This window comes from Peromyscus eremicus, chromosome 23, assembly GCF_949786415.1.
Source record: "Peromyscus eremicus chromosome 23, PerEre_H2_v1, whole genome shotgun sequence".
NCBI lineage: Eukaryota > Metazoa > Chordata > Mammalia > Rodentia > Cricetidae > Peromyscus > Peromyscus eremicus.
Window position 1 is genome coordinate 5070061 of NC_081438.1, and position 21644 is coordinate 5091704.

Here is a 21644-nt window from a genome sequence, read left to right on the forward strand (position 1 = left end):
AGGGGAAAGCAAGAGAAATATCCTATGGCTTCACTTGTAAGTGACCCCCAATAGAGGGTACAAGACAAGACAGAGCTGAAGGCCTGTGTTCCAAGTTAGGGCTGGGTACTGCAGTCAGATTCAAACAAAACACACTAACATGATTGTTCTCAAGTGCCCTGCTGGATGAGGCAGTCAGGCCAAGACTTATTATTGTTCCATATTTAGCTGGAGTGAGGAAGCATGTGGAGGCTTATGTTTGGAGGTCAGATGATAACCTGTGGGAAGACTGGTCCTCTCCTTCCCCACGTGGGCTCGGGGATCTAAGTCAAGCCATTATGCTTGGTGGCAAGGACCAAGGACCTTTACTTGCCGAGCCATCTTGCCAGCCCCAGGCCAAGAATATCATTCCCTTATTCCTCCTTGGTCTCCCTTCCCTTTTCCCATACTACCTTTTGTTATTATTTGGGGGGGGGGATACATTTACTTATCTATTGGGGAGGGGCCACAGCATGTGTGTAGAGGTCAGTTCTCTCCTTCCACACTCTGGGGATCAAACTCAGAGTTTGGTGGCAACTGAACCATCTCATTGGTCTTTTTTGGGGGTGGGGGTGAGGGGCCCACACTCACTATTCAGCTGAGTGTGGTCTTCACTTCCTGATCCTGGGAGGCCAAGTGTTCAATGACGAGCATGTGCTGCCACAGCCAACCTACCATCACTTCTTTGTGAGTTCAAATTCAATCTCAACACGGAGTGTCACTGCAAATTGTTTATTAAAACACAAAGCAATGGACAGTGAAAAACATCCTGATTTTTTTACTTTTTGGTGGGAGTGGGGTGGGGCATGGAAGGGGTAGAGACTGATGGAGACAGCCCATAAGGAAAGACAGCTCTATTCACCCCTACTGCTTCCCTGGCCAGCAGGTTCAAAGCCCCTCGAGTATACTGCTGTAAATGCATGGTATGGCCACAGAGTCAGCCTGGCCTCGCAGGGAAAGACGGGGAAGAGTAAGAGCTACAGGAGCTGCTAATGATTCGATGCCTTTTCTCCAATACTCGGTTTCACACAAAGCAGCCAGGTGCAATACTGAGGGGCGGGGTTGGTTTCCTAACAAGCCAGGTTGGGCCAACAGTAGTTGAAGAGGCGGCCCTGAGCTTAGAATGGACAGCCATCCTGTCCCAGGGGACTACTGTGGAAAGGTAATGTTCCTTAACTCCAACAAAGGAACTAATCCAGGGTCAAATTGCTTTTCATTCCCTGGACTGTGGCACACCAGGGAAGAGAAGAGTCAAGAATGCCTCCTTTCCTGGTTTTGCCATGACGTCTCTCCTTGCCAAGTCTCCCTCCCACCTGGCACCTCACCTCCCCTTTCCTGACAGTCATCCTTGGAAAGGGCAGAAAGCATGCTTGAGTTTGTTGTTGTTTTCCCTCATCCCGAATAAAGCACGGGGCTCAAAATAGAGGTGCGGATGGAGTTCTACTTCTCCCGATGCTGTGCTCCCACCGCACGAGACTGCCTGGAGGCGAGCGTGCCAAGGCCCTCTCTGCCAACTTCAACAGGCACCACTGTTTCCCTGGCTGCCAGCACAGTCACAGCCCCTTGTTTTTACACTCCTGAGAGGAACCCATCCCAAGAGATCCACTCTGCTCTTTTCCTGCCAACTGAGCCAGTCCCCAAATCTGCTCTTATCAAGATGATCTCACCACCCAGAGCAAATGAGGCCAACGCAGGTGGGGAAGGACAGACCGATCGGCAGCAGCAAGCCACACACGTACAAAGAAAGCAGGCCTCCCTGGGCAGCTGACCACCAGTGCCACACTAGTCTTCTACCATCATGAAGAAATCTAGCCCTTGTCCGAGGAGAAGTCCAAACACAGATAGTGTTAGCTCCAGCTGGAAGAGAAAGCCATCCTGAGCTCTCTGGTGTGGGCAGTAAGGCTTCTTTGCAATTTTCTTAGCACACTTTGATCCCTAATTACACCTTCCCTAGAAGAGAGGCCGAGCTCTTCTGCGATCTCTGAGCAGATCCTGTCTGTGGTTTCCTCCTGTGCATTCTCAGTCGATCTTACCTGAGTTGCCTTCTTCAGAGGCCACAGCAGGAGGCCCAAGTAACTAGCTTTGTCTTTTAATGCAGGAGCACGTGTTAGTCTCTCACTTGAGAAAGCTCACCTGCTCTCCTGGGCCCTTAGAGTCACAGAGAAGTGTCACATGTGGTGGCCACGATTCCATTAAGGTTCCTCAAGGCGAGAAGACACTTGAATTATGTCAGCGTAGGCCAGCAAGGAGAGGGAGCTAAGGAAACAGCCCCGTGGTGGGGACTGCAGGACCCCTGCCCAGGCCTGAATCTAGGTTAGGGATGCCCACCTGACTCAGAGCAGGGGAGAAAAAGGCACTGTGCTGACCGGGGTGGGTCCTTCCCCAGTTCCCAGGGAGTAAGAGAACTACTGATGCCTCCCTGGACTCCTCCAGGTGAGCCTGTTTCTAAGGAGAGGGGTCTGAGTGCTAAAAGGAGGGGATACTGCTACCATTTTCTCAGATTCTCAGCTAAGATTCTAGACCAGGGCCAGGCCTTCCCAGGAGAGGCTGCGGACAGGACAAGGAAGAGAAATTCCTTAAAACAGAAGCTTCTCAACAAAATCAAAGGAGTCAGGTCACAGCTATAGACGCCCCAGGCACAGAACGAGGGCCTCAGAGAACACAAACTTCACCCCGACTCATCAAGGCTCACCTGACCTTGGGATCTCCTAGTCAGCAGGAGCAAGAAAACAAGGCCACATCTTTAATCAACAGGCGGCCCCTTACACCATGGGTACTTAAAGACAACTTTTAACCCATCAGAACTGTGGGTGTCCACGAGCAGCTCCTCCTCGGAAGTGGAGACTTTCCAGAACGATAGATTTGATTCGGGAGACATGAATCCCACAAATCACTTATTGGCACAATGTTTAAGATAGTTTGAATAAGACCCAAAGCAACCCAGTCGGAGGCCAGCTGGCCCGACTGAAACCACGCTGGACCTGCGGACTCAGCCCCGCGGCACTGCTTGCTCTGCCCACCCATGTTAAAGGACCACCCTTCCAGCAAAGAAGAGCTTCCTGCCCTTACCCTTCCCTCTGCCAGCTGCGTCAGTGGGCTCTAAAACCCTGGGTCAGACTGCATCTCAAACAGAACACCTAGGCCTCTGCTGCCCAGCTCCCTAACCAGGACCACTCACAGTCCAGTCCCAGGCAGACTCCTTGAACTAGCTCAAAACACAGAAGGGACCAAACAGTGCAAAAAGCAGGATGAACAATGGAGTAACTCTTGACACACAATATAAAAATAAAAATAAAGCGTGCCCCACCCAACCCTTTAACCTAAACCTCATGTACCTACATCATATCATCTTGGAGGAGGGGAAAAGCTTTCAAGTTCAACATGTGAGCTGGCTGTCGCCAGCCCTAAGCAGCTCTTATTAGCTGGGCAGGCCTGGCTCAGGGGAGTCTACCCCAGCCCCCACCACACTCCTTCCCTGCCGTTTCCTCACTTCCCTTTCAGTTTTTGTTAGCCACAGAAAGATGTTCCTTCCGTTCGGACACAACTAGAGAGGAAAGCACCCATCCCTATCCCTACGGGAAGGGGTGGGCTTGGAAACAGAGGCAGAAGCAGAGCTGCTTGGCTTACAGTACCATTAGGAAACAGCCCCAGGAGCCAGGGTTTCCTTCTGGGGCTCTGAGTCACCAAAGGGATGAGTTGGGGTGAGGAGGCAGGACCCTCCTTCCTCAGAGACCCAGGCAAACAAGGCAACATAGAGGCAGCTGCTCTTCTTCATCTTGTCTAATCTGCTGACGGGGGCCCACAGGTTTGTAAATAGAGATGGACCAGGAAACAGAACCACGTCAGAAGCCCATTAGTCAGGACATCCGTTGCCCTAGGCAGGTGGTCCCCAAGACCATGGCAGTACCTCGTCCTGTGAAAGCAGGAACTTTGGAAGCACTCCAGGAAGTGCTCCTGACAGCAACCTCAGGCCGCAGCCGTCCAGCGCCCACTCAGTAATCTAGGGCTGGCCTAACCACAGAGAAAATAAAGGACAGTTCTCAGATGACTAAATGCTGACCCGCAGTCATCATTAGAAGCCCAAGAGTGACTTACTTCGTCACAGAGTTCAAATATCTGATAAGGCAGACTCAAAATTTAAACACATTCTAGAAACCTGGGCCTGGCCTGAGATTCTACATCGCTCCAACTTGAGCTGAAGCAAAGCCTGTTGCTTCTGACCTAGAAAATCCCTTTAAGCTTAGCCGGGTTGTCCCTCACTGTTGTTAACTGACAAATGGACGAAGGGGATCCAAAGTTGGGGAACAGGGAAACGTCATCCCTAGAGTGTTTACTGGGAATCTGAGACAGACACTTGGATGCTAAAGTTAGACATTCAGAGCCTCCAGAACTATGGCTGACTCGGAGTCTTTCAGTCAGTCCCCCTGTAAGAAGACCTTGACTGCTACTTGCTAGGGGGCATCTGATTACGATCAACGAGGAAAACAGCTGGGCTGGTGCAGCCAGTCTTAGTTCTTTGGGGCGACTCTAGGCATAAACCCAAACTAGCTCAAGTAGGACAGAGGACACGGGGATAAATGAACATCAAATTCTGGACATTCTCAACAGTGGTCAGTCACTTAGCGGGCAAGTCTCTGAGGTTGCTAACATAAGCCTTTTCTAATCCAAAGACCAGAAGAGACTCTTAAGGTCAAGTGTTCTGTTGCTGCAGGCTGGAAAGCATCCCTGTCCCCTGGCAGCAAGGCCCTATGGAGGGGCCAGTGAGAGCTGCTGGGTCAGGTCCTCCTGGCTGCTGGCTCAGGGATTCAGGGAGGGAGGTACCAACAAGGTGAGGTCACGGTGGAGGGAAGACACTCAACAGACAGAACTCTAATCTCCGGTCTCCTGCCCATTTTGACAATAACTTAGCTCTATGGTTGAAGAGTGAGAATTGAGAAGAGACTTCAAATGAACCAGATTAACAGAAAAATCAAGAAGAAATCAAGTCCTCAACAGGCACTGAAATCAAAATGATTTGTTGTGGCAACAAGTTGTAGGCAATTTGAGGACCTGACATAACTCGTCGTCGTCCTGGATACCGGACAGTCCTCTAACTGACACACGTTGAGGAGGTGAGAAATGACAATGGAGATACTCAGGTGGAGCCATCCAAAGATGAACCCAGAAAGCCTTCCAAGTAGAGAAGTGCTGACTTTCTTTTTTCCAATTCTTCCCTTTTTCCTTTGTCTTTACCATCCAACTTATTTACCTCCACACACATACTTTGAATACCATGACTTCTGAAATCACATCAGACGGAAATTCAGAACACAACCAACTCCCAGTGCCGGTTTTCCAGGTTATGACATTTTTCTGCTGTTAATGTCTACCCTAAAGACAACAACCGTGACTGCTGAGTTCAGAGTCCTTCCTGCTAGGTATGTAATAAGGATCCTTGGAGTGGAAGGATCCACTCACCTACGGACCCCAGAGAAAAAGAGAGCTGGGGCCAGCCACAAAGAGCAGAGTAGGACTGAGCAGCTCTGGGACCAGTGGTAGATGGGCGCTGCCCCCACCCATTCTGCTTCTTATGTCTTTTCATTTATGCATGTGTGTGTGTGTGTGTGTGTGTGTGTGTGTGTGTGTGTGCGCGCGCGTGTGTTCTGTTTGATTTGTTTGTTTGTTTTGCTAAACACTGTCAAGAATACAGAAACCAACATGTCTGGTTTCTCCCCCACTCCCCTCCACCCTGCTGAGGATGGCCATTGTTCTCACAACCGGCAGAGGCAGAAGAGGGTTGGAATGAACACTCCGAAGGCCACCAGGATGGGAAACATGAGGCTGCTGTTGTCCGAGGCATAGGGGTTAGGCGTACGGGGGCCTGACTGCACCCTGTTCTTGTTGGTCTGTCTTTTGAGATTAGACCCCTCATCATATTCTTCTTCTTCTTCCTCTTCTTCTTTTTTCTCCAATCCTGGATGAGGTTGCAACTTTGGTACATCTAAAAGAAGAAAGAAAATACCTTTTAAGTATACTAAGACCCACAGCATTTACATAAGACCATTCAGAGCAGTGAATGAGCCACAGTAGAGATCTCTCTGACCTCACCAGGGTCCACACAGGGAGGAGCAGCCACTGTCTCTAACCTAAGCAGAACATAGGCACTGTGGTCATATTCAGATTTCATTAAAAAAGGAATACAGGGCCTTCCCCACAGGGAGGCTACCTCCCTCTCCTGTCTCAATTCAAAGCTCCAAGAGGCCCACACTAGGCAGGAACAGTGACCCAACACCTAAAACTTCTTTCAAACCCTCTTCTTCCTCTCTAAGACACATGCTTTTTGACTCAGACACTGAGGCTGATCCAGGAGGCTTTGGCTCCAGCCTCACTCCACCTGTCCGACTCCTCCTGTCCGACTCCTCCTACAGGTTTCATGTGGAACTGGGGTAAAGTGCCGCCTTCCTCCAAGTTGCACCGGCACGGAGCCGTGGCGGGGATGGGCTAAAGGGACAGCTCCACAGTTAAGAACACTTGTTCCAGCCGGGCGGTGGTGGCGCACACCTTTAGTCCCAGCACTCGGGAGGCAGAGCCAGGCGGATCTCTGTGAGTTCGAGGCCAGCCTGGGCTACCAAGTGAGTTCCAGGAAAGGCGCAAAGCTACACAGAGAAACCCTGTCTCGAAAAAAAAGAACACTTGTTCCTCTTGCAGAAGACTGGGGTTCAGTTCCCAGCACCACATGGTGGCTCACAGCCATGTATAACTACAATTCCAGTTTCTCTTCTGAGCTCTGAGAGCACTGCACACGTGATGCATATATAACCCCCACACAGAGAAAAAACACTCACACATAAAATAAGTTTAAAAAAAAAAAAAAAAAAAAAAAGGAGACTTTCCATGCATTCAAAATGAAAAATAGCACAGAGAAAATATGGGGAAGAAAAATGAGTAAGATACAAATTTTCTCTATAGAAAATCAGTCTGGGAGGCTGGCAGCCAGGGTAACCCAAACCCCAAGCATAAAATATACAGAAGCTGAGCTCCAAGGCTAAGGAGACATTAACAAATTAACTCTATCTAAGTGTAGTGTAGCAATACCTACCAACACCCAAGGGAACTCCTACTCTTATCTTTTTCTCCAAAGGACTAGAGCCCATCCCTCAAATGGAGCTTAGACACATTTCACGTAATTTCTAGTACATTTATTTTCTCTGTGTTTGTGTGTGTGTGTGTGTGTGTGTGTGTGCGCGCGCGCGCACTCATGCATGAACGCTGCGCCACAGAGGTCAGAGGACAATTTGTGGGAATCACTTTTCTCCTACCATATGGGTCCTGGAGATCAAATGCAGGCCGTCATAGGGCAGTTAAGAATGTGTCAAAGGCCAGGTGTGGTTGTACATCAGGGAGACTGAGACAGGAGGATCTCTGTGAGTCGAGGAAGCTTGGTCTACTTAATGGGTTGCAGGACAGTCAGAATTAGAGAGACTATCACAAGCTTTTGTCGAGCCCGAGCGCTCATTAAACAGCAGCAGGAAGGTAGGAACACAGATCTGACCTTAACCTTGTGGCCAGCATCATGTAAGACGCTGTCCTTATCCATGGGACTCGGAATAAATTCCCTATAATTTGGCTTTCAACATTTCCCATAATGACCAGCTTCCTCAATCATATCCTAACCCTAACTTACCGTCCACTGTCCCTGCCATGATGTAGAGCGCACAGACTTTGGGATTGTCATAGTACCCCTAGGAAACAGGAAAGCACAGTCAGCCACATGGCAGCAAACATCTTCACCTCCCTCAGATGTGAGGCATGGTGACCGTTACCTTGACAAACTCAATGTAGAGCTTTCCTGTGAAGGTAGACACCTCCCCTTGGACGCTCAGCTTCCCCTTTCTGATGCTCATAGGGATGATTTCATCATGAGCCGTGCTGTGCCCAACACGATCAAAGATGTCCAAGTCCTTCACCACAACATGGCCATTTAATCGGACATCAAATACCTTCCAGGATTAGGAAAAAAGATAATGTCAACACCATCAGCTTCACATCCCTTCAAGGAGTTAGACATTATGCACCTGTTTGGTATTCATAACTTAAGTTATGGCTCTGGATATAATCCAAGGTAGCTGGAGTCCTTCATCTGAGTCAAACCATGATCCTTTACTGCCTTGTGGGGAGAAAGGGGGGAATTTACAAGAGAGCACCAGGGAAAAGGATGAGGTATCAGGGAGGGAATCAAGGGGCATGAAGTAAGCAGGAAGCACCTAAAAGGACCAATCTGTTACCAACCCCAAGACAGGTAACAGCCTACGGGCAAGGGGACCCAGCTTCTAGGGCAGGAGGACCCAACTTTCCCTCAGAGCTCAACTGTGTCCCTCCCTTCTGAGGAGGTTCACAGGCCTCTGCTCTGGCCCCAGAGTACCCAACTGCTCAAAAGCAGCAATGTGCCACTGGTCAAGCAGGGGCCTGAGCATGCCTCACCTTCTGCTGGGACTGTGCAAAATAGACCTCTGCAAACTTCAACACCAGCACATAGTCCCCCTCCTCCTTGATGGGGACTTCGTAGCCGAAGGTCTCCTCATTGTACCGCTCTGTTTGATACAGGATCTGGTCCTCGGGGTTGGAACGCAGGATTGGCAGTTTCATGCCATAGTCTGAGGCTGGGGACCAACACAAAGAGAAAGCACATCAGAGGCAAGCCATAACGAGTGGAGATCCCACAGAACCACCAGAGGCGTGGTGCTTCCAGGGCAACGCCAACAAGGTGCCACTCCCTCTGCACCTGGTTCCACAGTGTTCACACAAGGACAATCAGACAGCCACTGACACGGAAGAGCATCAGCAAAGAAAGGACAAGCCCAGAGCTCAGCAGCACACTGAAGTTACTTCCTGGGCCTGCTGGAAAAGGACAGAGACGAGGAACCTAGCTCACCATGTAAAGGGAGTGAAACGCTGCAAAGCTCCCTGGGAAGAAGACCTTCAGAGAACACTTCCCGAACCCAGGGGACAGCAGCAACTCTAATCCGTTCAAGTGCATTTTTCTCAGTCTAAACCGAACAGGTTGTCTGGCCAGGAAAGTCGTTGTTCATTGTCTTCACTATAAATAATACACTAGCTGCACTTTTTTGTTTTTGGTTTTTTTTTTTTTCAGAATTTTTATTCAAAAAGTTCCTAAGCTGGCAAAGAAAAACAGACTCATAAGAGAGGGAGGGTGCTCTGCAGCTTCCTCTCCATGTAACTATCTCACTTCCCACAGACTCTATGGCCACTGCTCTTTTATCCAACAGGAGAAAAGTTCTACCAGAACACCAGCTCAGCAGCCACTTGGTGCAGTTCCTAAAGAAACAAAACTAGCCGGGCGGTGGTGGCGCACGCCTTTAGTCCCAGCACTCGGGAGGCAGAGCCAGGCGGATCTCTGTGAGTTCGAGGCCAGCCTGGTCTCCAAAGCGAGTTCCAGGGAAGGCGCAAAACTACACAGAGAAACCCTGTCTCGAAAAACCAAAAAAAAAAAAAAAAAAAGAAAAAAGAAAAGAAAGAAACAAGACTAGAGTGCCGGCACAGCAGAGCCAGGCAGCCAGGCTCACTGAGGACCACTGCAGCCCGGGCAAGGGTCTGCCGCTAAGATGCTCTAGAAGCCACCTTCCCATTTCACAGACTGACAACAAGGGGAAAAGAAAACCTCTACGCCCTTCGTCCTCCTGGTGACAAGCTGTAAATGAGTGTCTTTCCACCTAACAGCGAGTCTCTCCAGATATACCACATCCAGTCCCCAGAGACGAATACTCACGCATCCTGAGGAGAACAATTGGGCTCTTTCAGTCCACACACACAATACTTCCCAGCGTTCCATAAAATCGCCTTCCCAAACTACAGACAGGAGTGAAGACTTTAAGACTATCTTCCACTTGAACATGGGGACCCTGAAGACATTTGGCACCTAGATCCTTGGACACACAGGCAGTTCAGCCACGGCCACACCACCCTGATCGTGTCTAAACTCATCTGACTCACTCCCAAGAGCTCTATCCTCCAAATCACCACCATTTCAAAGGAGCAGACCTGGCAAAAGGTGAAAGATGAGCTGGAAGACCCAATGACTAAGGTCAAGCCCTCAAAAAAATAAACATAACTGTTAACAGTTCCTGTAAGCGACATGAGCCTTGTGATCAGATGCACTCATGAGACAATGGAACAGGAAGTTCATTGTAGTTTTGTCTTCAGACTCTTCTCCCTGTATCTCCTCAGGAAATCAGAGAAGCACGGCTTACAAAGGATGTGGGGCTTGCACGCCCTAGCCCTTTCCCAAGCTTGAAAGCCCCAGGACGCACACCTCTGAAACCTAAAAGGCCATTTCTCTTCCAACTGAGTGCTAAGAATTTCTTCCTCCCAGGAGGCCGGGACTCTTGCAAACTTGGACCATTAGTTAGATTTCATTTATAGAGCCACAGAAATTCTTGTACATGTGTAGAGCTTTTTCCCCCCTCACTGAATGGAAAACTCAAGAAGCTAACAGCAATGTTATCTGCAGCCCTCTCAGCTCCACAGCTCAGAAAACAGCATGTGAACAAGAATTAAACAATCTGGGGTTACCTTTAACTGCTTTCCCTTTAAGCCCCAAGAGACAAAGTAGCAAAAAAAGAAAAAGAAAAAAAAAAAGCGTGTGTGTGTGTGTGTGTGTGTGTGTGTGTGTGTGTGTGTATGTCTTCCTCTTCCCTCCTTAGCCTTTACGGGTTTCTTTAAGCTAGAATGAAAGTACAGTCAGCACGCTGCTCAAGGCGGCACACAACAGCTCAGACAGTTAACCAGAAAGGAAGGAGGCCAAAGGGTCTACATTATATCTGCTACTTCTGAGCGCTAGACAATAGAGCGGCCAGGCTCTTTGGAAAACTCAACCCAGTTTCAGAGTAAGACAGTTTCAGAGTAAGATTTGAATCCTGGCCCTGCCACCTGTTAAGTCATGCTAAACTAGTTATCTCTTTCAGATCCATTTCCTCAACTATAGAAAGGGCTATCACCCACTCCACAGAACTATGGCGATGATGAGACACCTCATCCTATAAAAATCTTAACAGATGACTGTACATGGAGACAAACAAAAGATAACTATGTAGGGATGCCCACTGGGCAGAGACATGCACACAATAAGCAGTGAATAAAATACCTCAATATTCAAACAGTAAGCACTAAACACAGTACCTCGACGCTGGGAGTTTAGAAAACAGATTAGCAAGTTCTGGGGTTGGGGTGTGTGTGGGCACATTTGTAACCCCAGTACCTAGGAGGCAGGGGTGGACAAAGTTCCTTGAGCTGGAGGTCAGCCTGGTTTACAGAGCAGGTTTCAGGCAAGCAGAACTACATAGTGAGTTCCTGTCTTAATAAATACATGAGAAATGGATTGTAAAGAAATGAATTAGAAAGCTACAGTGAGAGTGGGAAAACTGGAACGAGCAGGAACATGTTCCAGGTAAGACCCACCGTAAAGTGCAAGGATGCGAGGAGAGAGGGAGCTCAGTGGCTAGAAGTACACGCCCAGCACTCACCCCTGCAATCCCAGCGCTCAGGAGGCTGAGGGAGGAGGACTGCCACAAGTTCAAGCCAGGCTAGACCACAGAGTGAGACCGGTTCAAAACGAATACATGGATTACTTCTTCTAGGCCCCCTGATGACTCGATTATTTTTCTCAACAATTTCTTTTTCAAGTGAGGTTAGTTTCTAGTGAATTATCCTGGATGATAGAGGTAAGGAGGCTCAGATCTAAGCTGTACTTGTAAAGTACTTCCAGTACTTGGGAGGGCTCACAGAAGGAACATTCCTGTTAAGACAGTATAGGAATCGAATTCTAAACAAATCTCACGGCCAAGAGCAAAGCAGAGCAGCAGCGGCCAATGGTCTCTCCACTTTCCTTTCTCTTCCTCACGCCCTTACCAAGCTCTTACCTCCTCAAGGCCAAACCTCAGTCAAAAGGCAGCCCAAGAAAGGGTCTGCTTTAGGGTTAAACAAAAGTCACTTGACAAGCTCAGGTCACCTGACAGCATTTTTCCCCTCTGGAGACACATTCTGACCTATTTTTAATTCCATGTAAAAGGTCATCAAGCAGGGAGAAAAAAAGAGACGGTGGCACTTTCCCCTCCTCTGGACAGCAGTCCCAGCAGACGTTCCTAACACACGAGGTGTACTATCGGGAAGGAAGACAAGGCCCAGGGCAGTAAGTTCTAGCAGGGATCTCTCTAAGAAAGGAAAGAGTTTCCCTGAACCAAGCCAAGCTCTGTGCCCTTAACAAGCCTAGAATCCCAGCACTTGGGAGGTAAAGGCAGGATAATCAAGAGTTCAAGGTTATCCTAGGCTACATGGTAAGTTTGGGGATAACCTGGGAAATACAAAACCCTGTCTCAAAACAAAACAACAAAGAGGACAGACAGACAGACACACACACACACATACACGGCTGGAGAGATGGTTCAGCAGTTAAGAGCTGCTGCTCTTCCAGAGGACCTGGGTTCAAGCCTCAGCACCCACAAGGCAGCTCAAAACTGTCTGTAACTCCAGTTTCAGGGGACCCAAAACTTGCCATGGCAAAACACTAATACATATAAAATTTAAACTGAAACCAAAAACAGGAAAAAAAAAGCCGCCCCCCACCCCCATCCTGCAATGCACACCATGCACAGCACTTTCTATAGTGGTGTTCCCATCTGTTGAATTGAAGCACACGGATATAAAATGTCTTTTCCAGGCTGCAAACACTAGCTATCCCAAGGCAGAAATGAAATTCAATAAACATTATGAAGTGCCTTTGGAAGCATAAGCCACCGGGTGCCCCAGGCCACTCGGTTACAAGAACGCTGAACTACAAAGAAAATGTGGAGAACCAGCAAGTTCAAAAGCAGGCCAAACCCTGATCTGGACTAAGTTGGCAACAAGTACCTGAATTCACTCAGCAGGAAACGAACTTTCCTCAATGGGCCACAATCAGTGTTACAAGCATTTGGAAAAAGAAATGAGGCATGAATAGTTGTGTGAGACGAGGGTCTCTAATACCTGGCACACCCTGATCCACAGAGAAGAAGGGCAGTGTGAGCAGCTGCTCTTCCCTGGGCAGGGCTGCCTCCTCAGCACACAAGAAGCTCAAAAGCTGACTGTTGAGAGGAACCTCAACTTATCTGGTCCCAGACCTAATGCCAGAAAGCACTACTCTCAGGAACCTAATGAGCACACAAACCCACTGGCCCCACCCAGACAAGCAGACAGCCTGGGGACAGCAGGGGGCTTCATTTCTACATTGTCCCCAAATGCTAGTGTCCAAAAATGGACTCTGGTAGGCCTCATGTAGTTGTATTTGCTACAATTACTGTCCCCAACCACCCCCAAGTGCTTGTGCCTCCGAGGACAAGAGAGCCTGGCTGGCTGCTGACGAGGCCAGACAACTAAACCACCTACAGCAGCAGCAGCAGCAGCAGCTTCAAAGCAGAATTTGAGGAAGAGCAGTACCTGGGGACTGAACCCGGAGTCTTAGCCCCCTCTATCCTCTGTACTGGGCACCTAGTGAGACAATGGAGCCAGTTTAAGGGTATCTAAACGCAAGAAGCCATCTGCACAATGACCTTACCACATCATTATCTCAGGAGGCAAAGTCCACCAACTGTCTAGTTTCCCCAGGGACTCCTTCCTCTCTGCCCACAACCATGACGAAAGAGGAACGGTCCATAACGGAGGCAGTAACGACCTGCTGCTACAAAGTCTGGCCTTGGCTGCCACAACTTGGAGCTCTGACTCAGCTGAAACCTGGTTCCTGGGACCTACATGCCAGGGCTAAACAAATTCCAGGACACAGAACTTCAGAAAGTAGCCCCATGTGTCAAGACCCTCACATGTATGAAAGCAGCAAATCCTAGCTTGTTTTGTTAAACAAGCTCTCCCAATGTTGCCCTGGATTTCTGGATGACCCGGAACTCCCTACGTAAACCAGGCTGGCCTTCAACTCTCAGGGATCCGCCTGCCGCTGCCTCCCAAGTGCTGGGATTACAGGCGGGAGCCACCACACCTGCCTAACACACTCATAACTATCAGACACAGAAATTGGGAGAAACTAAGTCGAACCCTTGAGTAAAGTCAAGAGCCACATGTGGACATTGTGGAATAGGAAACTGTCTCCTAGTTGTCCAGATAGGCACATCACCAATTTGGTAGCCTCTGCACCCAGCATAGAGCATCCATTTTCCAGAACATGACACAAGGAAATTCCCCACCCCTTTTTAAAAACTTTTTAAAAAGCTTTACGGGCATGGTTGTTTTGTCTGCATGTATGTCCGTGCACCATATGTGTGCCTGGTGACCACAAAGGTCAGAAGGAAGCCCTGGATCCCTGGAACTGGAGTTATAGTCAGTCATGAACCATCCTCTGGGTGCTGGGAATCAAACCCGGGTCCTCTGGAAAAGCAATCAGTGCTCCTAACCGCTAAGCCATCTCTCCAGGCCCCAGAATTGCCTTCTTAAACCTGTTTTTTCAATCCTACTTATAGAAAAATCTAGAGCAGATATCTCCAAAGAACGGGTTGGGGTGACCTATAACAGGAGCGCCTGCTGCAGAAATCTGAGCCCCTGCTAGTTAACAGATAAAAGTTTGTCTATTGGGTCTAGAGCCAGGGCCCAGGGACCTGTATTTTTAACCACCTGCCCTAGCAATTCTCAGTCTGCCACTAACTGTAAAAACCACTGTTGCTTCATCGGTTAAGTCTCGACCACGTCCCCCCAGCCCCCAAGCTGCAATCATACTTCTTAGGATCGCCTGGGGGGGGGGGCGCAATGGAACACTCAAATCTTCCATAGGTTGACCTGGCGGACACACCACCATCTGCCTCACGGGCAGGGCAGGCTTCCATCTACCAACACCCGATGGGTGGCTTTTACTTTTAAGCACACCGAAGGAAGGCAGAGGAGGATGTCACAATCAAACTTTCCCGGACCATCCCCTTCGAAAAGAGGCCCTGGTATTCTGTCTTAAGAATCAAGCCCCAACTCTTGGGGAGAAAAGGCACGGAAAGCGGCCGACTTAGGGCTGGGCCGAGAATCGACCCGGAATCGCCGCGATAGTGAAGCTGTGGAATCGATGACCTACAACCTGCGGGGCCTCCAGGTGCCGGGCTCAAAAAGGCCACTCTCTCGTCTTTCCTTTCCCAGCTTGGGTGGCACGAGAGGCTGAGAACACGCTGGATGAGAGAGATCTAAATATAACTTCTCGCCAACTCTCTGCCTCGATGGCTCTCGGTAGCTTCGCGCCCCGCGGGGCTAGGCCCTGGGCTCCGGCCAGGTCCCTTGGGGGAGGCCACTGCAGAGAGAAACTTCGCTCCGGGGAGGATGTGGTCCCACGGTCGAGAGGAAGGGGCTCGGGGGCCGGGGGATGTCCCCTCGGCGGCGCCCCTGCTCGCAGGCCCCAGGTCCCACGGCTCGGCCGAGGGGCTCTCACCTCGGCCCACCCGGCCTTCCAGAGGGTCCTTGCGGAAGTGGATCCCGTGCACGTCCACATGCGCTTCGCCGCCCGCGTTGACGGCCCAAATGACGCTCTCCGGCAGCCCGGCCCCAGCCGCTCCGACCACGCCGAGCCCCGGATCCCGGAGCTCGGGCAACAGCAGCAGCAGCAGCAGCAGCAGCCGTCGGAGAAGCAACACCGCGGCTGCATCGGCTGCCCGGGGCCCCAGCATGGCGGCCACCACGGCGGGGGCAGCCCCTGCCGCCGACCCTCGTCCTCGGCCGGACGCCAGGCCGCCCCCGACTCAGTAAAACAGCGCCACGGACCGTTCTGCCTCAGCAACCCGGGACATGTCGCTCTCGGGCCTCCTCCTCCGCCGCCGCCGCGGGTGCCGCCTCCCACCACGGGAACAACCTACCCCGGCCGCCCGGCCCTCCGCCTGGACGCCCCAGCCAATCAGAGCGCGGCCCTCATTAATTACCCACCACCCCGCCGAGAGCGGCCCCGCTATTGGCTGCGGTGCTCGGAGAGGGGCGTGGCCGCGCCCCGGCGCCGGCCCAACCGCCGGGCACGAGAAGGAGAGCGCGCAGAAGGGAGGGAGTTCGGTTGAAGCGGCGGTTCCATGCGGAAGTGGCGGGTGCAGCGCCCAGGCCGCCCCGGAATCCCACACCAGACTAGGAAAGGTGGCCTGGGGCGGGGAAGGCTTAAAGAAGGGCGCACTGACACGTCGCCAGCACTTCCGGTGCTCTAGATCTGGGGACCGAGTCGGCTCTGAAGGGGGCGTTGCCGTCTCTTCCATCACCCTCTTTTTTTTTTTTCCCCCCCCTCCGGAAGGCGAGAGCACGGACTCTAGCAGGAGAAGCAGTGCATTTCCCCCCACCCTCCGCCCCCCGTGTGAGGCAGAGGAGCCAGGCTGTCCCCGAGCTGCCACATGGACAGGTGTCAGGACACGCGTCCCACGAGGATCAGGTCCCGCCCTCACCCCCTTAGCAGGCGCGTGGTGTGTGGTAGCGTCCACGGGGCCGCCCAATCAGAATGCTCCAACGCAGCGGAAACGCGTGGCCTGCTAGGGGCGGGGCTCCAGGCTGCCTGCGTCTCCATGGCGACGGTGTCTGGCAGGCCTGAGAACCTGGGGAGGGAGTGAGTGGCGCTCGGGCTTCCTCCTCCCTCCCCCGCTGGGGCGAGGGATCGTGGGTGGCGACCGCCGTTCGGGCGCGACCCGAGCTCCCCAGCGCTTCTCTGCAGCAGCGTCCCTGCCCTGGAGTGTCGGCCCGCACTCCCGTTTTCACTCCGGGAAAACGGGCCGAGAGAGAGTCTTGAGTTTCACCGCAAGTTTCCGATACGGCCGAGTGGAGGAAGTTCATCATTTGTTCCATAGACGCTTACCCTCTCCCTACTGCTAGGGCTGTCAGCTTGTGCCGACAAAAATATAGGAAGCCCGGTTAAATTTGATTTTTGTGGTTCAGAAAGAAAGGAACATGTATTACACAGTTCTTCTGGGCGTGGAGACACCAGGCGACACATTTCCTGCATCCCCAGTACTCGTACTCAGGAGGTTGAAACAGGAGGATTACCATGAGTTTAAAGACCAGCTTGGGCTACAGGGTGTGAGCTTGTCTCAAAATTAAGCAGGAGGTTGGAGAGGGGGTTTACCGGTGGAGAGCACTACCTGCTCTCGCAGAGAATCTGGGTACAATTCCCCGAACCCACATGCTTGCTAACCCAGTTCCAAGGGATGAATAGCTCGGCCCTCTTCTGACCTGCATTTTTTTACCTTATGCCTATGGTGCACACACAAAAAGGTATTAAACCCCCTGCTTGGGCTTGCCAAGCCCCAGGTCAAACTTTTCCTTAAACTCCCCAGCACCCTCTCAAGACAGGTGACCTTCAGGGAGTGACAGGAGCTACACACTTTGGGCTGAGATACAGCTGGGTTCAGTTCCTCTCTCAGTGACTTCCCAGCTCTACCATCCTATCTTTGAGCCTCTGCTGACCCACAGTGCAAATGACACCATCTACTCACAAAATCCTCTCCCCACCCGTACTTCTCTTTCCCTTTAGGGTTCGGCTGAGCGCTGTGTATGTGCTACCCCCGAGATGCATTTCCAGACTCCAGTTATTTTCTTTGCATCTGTCTCTCGCTAAGTTGTCTAGGCTGGTCTCAAATTTGTGAGCCTCCTGCCTCAGCCTTCTGGATCAGTATCTGGATAAACAAGCCTCTGCTACCTTGCCGAGCTACAAAATAGAAAAAAAATGCAGGCAACATGGAAGGGAACTTGAAAAAGATCATACAGCCATCCAAAGCCAAGATTAGGACTGTAGCCAAGACGGGCCCCGACAGCAGGTTCTCAACAGCCGTCCTGTTCCCACGCGTATGAATCTCACAGCCACCTCAAGAAGCTGAAAAACAGGAAATGTCCCCAGTTTTATGGATGAGAAACTAAAAAAGTTGAGGAAGGTAAAGTAATTCGGGTAAAACCGAACAACGATGTTTAGCTTCTAATCTACTTATGCTGTGATCCCGGTTCCCTAAGAGGCCATATCTGATGCAAATTACAGCTCTACCCAGTATCCTGGTGGTACTGGGGAAAGGAATTCATCTCGCTGTGCCTCGGTTTCAGCCTCTGTGATATAGAGAGAATAATTGTTCCTATCTCCTAAGACTGTGAGAGATAAAAGAGAAATTAAGAGAATAAAAAGAGCTTTTTGAAAAAGCAGATTTATTTGTGGGTGGGGGCACTTAGGTGTGTGCCACAGCGTGGGTGTGGAGGTTAGAGGACCATTTTCAGGGGTCAGTTCTCTGCTTGCATCGTGTGGATCCCAGAGATCGAACTCCAGTCATCAGGCTTGACAGCAAGTGCCCCTACCCCCTGAGCTAGCCCTGCTGTCCTCTTCCTTTTGTCCTGTTTTTTTAGACAAACCCCCGCCGAGGCCAGGCCAGCCTCAATCTCGCTCTGTAGCTGAGGATAGCAACAAGGACCCGTACCTCCTAAGCTACCTCACCTGCCCAAGAGCATGTTTTTTTTATTATTATTATTGTAAAAAAAAAAATCTATTTCACAGAAAAAAATTGAAAGTATATTATTTGATAGTCAACATGCAAGTGATTTCAAAATGTTACAATTAATAATGAAAACTATTTTCATTTTCATTTAGGCAAGAGCATGTTTTTTAAAGCTAGCATTGTGTGGCCATTGAGTGCATAGGTAGATGTCGATAAGTAAGCCTTGAGTGTTTGGAGACACAGAGACCGGGATTCAAAGCCTGCTTCTACTTTTTGGAGCTTTGTGGAAACTGGGAGTCCCCAGCTTCCTCATCTAATAGATGTAATTAGAATAGCCACACACAGAACTTTGAGAAACCCTCAGCAGAGGGCCTGGCTAAGGTACTTAGTACACAGTAGCTATTAATCATACAAGAAGAAATAATTATAACGTGTCATGCTGGCAATCTAAGAGTAGAAAAGGCCCTGGTGAACAGGCCAGGCTAACGAGCTGGGAAAAACCCTTCTACCCATGGGAGGAAAAAGCCAAAGGGAACCAGAGTTCAAAAGTGGAAAACGGAGCAGCTGCTTATGAGCCCCCAGAGGCAACTTCACCTTGACCCACAAAACCAAAAAGAGGTGTGTCTTCCGGTACAGATAAGAATCCTGAGAACAAAGCATGCTATTAATTAAGTCTGGTCTATTTTAAGTTAATGGGATATTTTCCCCCTTAAGGATAAGCTCACAATAAAAGCTCTAGAGGAAAACACAGAGGGTGGGTGGGGGCCACTTTGCTGGCTGCTTGGTCACCCAAGCAGTCCTCGGCGGCTGAGGTGGGTGGTCCGGTCCCAAAGCCAAGTGTCTTCACCTTGGGCCTCTTGGAAGTTCGAAGAGGGATCAGAGCCACCCAGAGAGGCAGAGAACCTGCCCATGGCCACCTCTTAGCCTCAGCTCCCAGTCAGTAGGAAACTCAAGCGGTGGGAAACCTGACCGGTCTCCACCTTCAGGGGAAGGAGGCGGGATTGGCAGGCCTTTGCTCCCCTGCCGAGGATATGACTCACAGCAGGAGCTGGAGGACAGAAAGAGCAAACTTCTGGGTGGCCTTGGGCAAGTCACTTTCCACTGTGCCTGGTTCTCCTCACCTGAGAAGTCCATGTCTTTAACCAGACTGCAAAACTTCAGACAACTGCCTTTTTCCCTGGGTTAAGTGACAAAATGCATTGGGACGGCAATGCCAAGGAGATTTTTCTTTTTTCTTTTAAGAAAGGATCCCATGTATCCCAGGTTGAGCTCAACTTGTTCTGTAGCTGAGGATAACTGAACACCGGCTTCTACCTCTTAGGTGCTGCAATTGCAAACATACTCCACTGTGCCCCATTTCCAGAGACCTGGGGATCGATCCCAAGGCTCTGTGAATGCCAGGTAAACACTCTACAGAGCTCCATCCCCAGCACCGAGGGCAATCTTGTTTGTTTTGTTTTGTATATTGGCACAGCCTTGCCATGCAGCCCAGGCTGGCACAGAACCGTGATCCACCTAACTCACAGTCCCCTGAGTGCTGCAGTTACAGGAGTTCACCGTTATACTTTGCTTTCTGGTCACTTCTAAGGTGACACATGGCACTCCAGCTAGGAGAGGTTAAAGCTGCGCTTTGAGCCGTCCTTCTAAGTCAAGAGGAAGACCCTAGCTCAAAGAAAATTCCAGAGAGAACTGTCTGTGTGAAGGACTTGAGCCACACCCTACACTAAGCACCATGCGTGGACATTTTCTTTTCTTTTTTGAGACAGGGTCTCACTGTGTAGCCCTGGTTGGCCAGGAACTCACAGAGATCTGCCAGCCTCAACCTCCCTAGTTCTGGGATTAAAGGGGCTCCTTCCTTCCTTCCTTCCTTCCTCCCTCCCTTCCTTCCTTCCTTCCTTCCTTCCTTCCTATCTTTCTCCCTCCCTTCCTTCCTTCTTTCTGTCCTCCCTTCCTTCCTTCCTTCCTCCCTTCCTTCCTTCCTTCCTTCCTTCCTATCTTTCTCCCTCCCTTCCTTTCTTCTTTCTGTCTTCCTTCCTTCCTTCTTTCTGTCCTTCCTTCCTTCCTTCTTTCTGTCCCTCCCTTCCTTCCTTCCTTCCTTCCTTCCTTCCTTCCTTCCTTCCTTCCTTCCTTCCTTCCTTCCTTTTGTGTGTATAAGTGGTACATCATGCATGCCTGGTGCCCTCAGAAGTCAGAAGAGAGTGTTGGATCCCTGAAATTAGAGTTACAGACAGTTGTGAGCCCACATGTAGGTGCTGGGCACTGAACCAGGACCCTCTCTAAGAGCAACAAATGCTCTTAACTGTGGAGTCATCCCTCCAGCCCCTGAAGGAGCTATTTTCTTGTGACCACCGACTGGTTAGGTATTGCTAAGGATAGAGAATGAGACTAACGGAGGGCATGTTAGTTCCTTTGGCATAGCTGTGACCAGTACCAGACATAGTAACTCCAAGAGGAAAAAGGTTTAGTCTGACTCGGGGTTTCAGAGAGGTCGGCCCATGGTTGCACAGCCCGACAAGCTTGGGAAAAACATCATGGTGTAGGGAACGTGTTGTTGACAGCTTCCTTGCCCTGTGGTGGAAGCGGGAGGCAGAGAAAGAGAAGACAGAACAGGTTACGGCCCCCACTGAACTTCTTTCTGTTGCCCCCAAAGTTCCCAGCACTTCCAGAAGTAGAGCCGCCAGGTAGGACTAAGACCAAGTGTTGTGTCCTGCAAGGAGCATTTTATATGTCAGCCAAAACTCAGAACTCTGTCCTCACTCTAGAAGTGATAGTCAGCTGAGAGCAGGAGCAGGTGGCCCACACCTCGATGAGTGAGGGGCACAGTCTGAGTCTGCAATCTGAGCCTGCCAGGCACAACAGGACCAGGACCACCTTTCAGGACCGAGAGGCATGGGCAACCACTTCCAGATAATCGAGCCAGATCCCGGATCTGAGCTGAGACTGTTTTGTCAACGGGAGATTCCTGCACAGATGTTAATTCCACTGGGGCTGGAGAGACGGACCAGCAGGGAAGAGCACCGAGAGAGGGCCCTTGAGTTTTGGTCCTCAGCACCCAGCCAGGTCAGGCAGCTCACAACCAACTGTAACTCCAGCTTCAGAGGGTCTGATGCCCTCTTCTGGACCCTGTGGGCACAGCACTCGCTCATGTACAGACACCCCCACCTGCTCCCCACACAC

At 50.6% G+C, this 21644-nt stretch overlaps 1 protein-coding gene across 6 annotated transcripts; it reads right to left on the reverse strand.

Moving 5' to 3' along the window:
- Positions 1 to 734: 734 nt before the first annotated feature.
- On the reverse strand, positions 735 to 16470 carry Mlec (malectin). 6 transcript variants are annotated; one of them, XM_059249871.1, is made up of 5 exons: positions 16446 to 16470; positions 8479 to 8657; positions 7821 to 7997; positions 7682 to 7739; positions 735 to 5998 (listed from the first exon to the last, which is right to left on the reverse strand). In XM_059249871.1, the coding sequence occupies exons 2-5, from the start codon at positions 8641 to 8643 to the stop codon at positions 5769 to 5771; spliced, it is 630 nt and encodes a 209-aa protein (XP_059105854.1). In that variant the 5' UTR covers positions 8644 to 8657; positions 16446 to 16470; the 3' UTR covers positions 735 to 5768. The 6 variants fall into 6 exon arrangements, with proteins under 6 accessions (XP_059105854.1, XP_059105848.1, XP_059105850.1 ...); XM_059249865.1 differs by lacking the exon at positions 16446 to 16470 and adding an exon at positions 15461 to 15914; XM_059249867.1 differs by lacking the exon at positions 16446 to 16470 and adding an exon at positions 14843 to 14919.
- Between the last annotated feature and the right edge of the window lie 5174 nt (positions 16471 to 21644).

Excerpts from the sequence above, each read along its gene's own strand:
- Mlec (XM_059249865.1), bottom strand. The coding sequence starts at position 15,695 with ATGCTGGGGCCCCGGGCAGCCGATGCAGCCGCGGTGTTGCTTCTCCGA. Across the intron at positions 7,998-8,478 it reads TTGCACAGTCCCAGCAGAAG|GTATTTGATGTCCGATTAAA; the intron begins GTGAGGCATGCT and ends TAATCCTGGAAG. Across the intron at positions 7,740-7,820 it reads TCTACATTGAGTTTGTCAAG|GGGTACTATGACAATCCCAA; the intron begins GTAACGGTCACC and ends CCTGTTTCCTAG.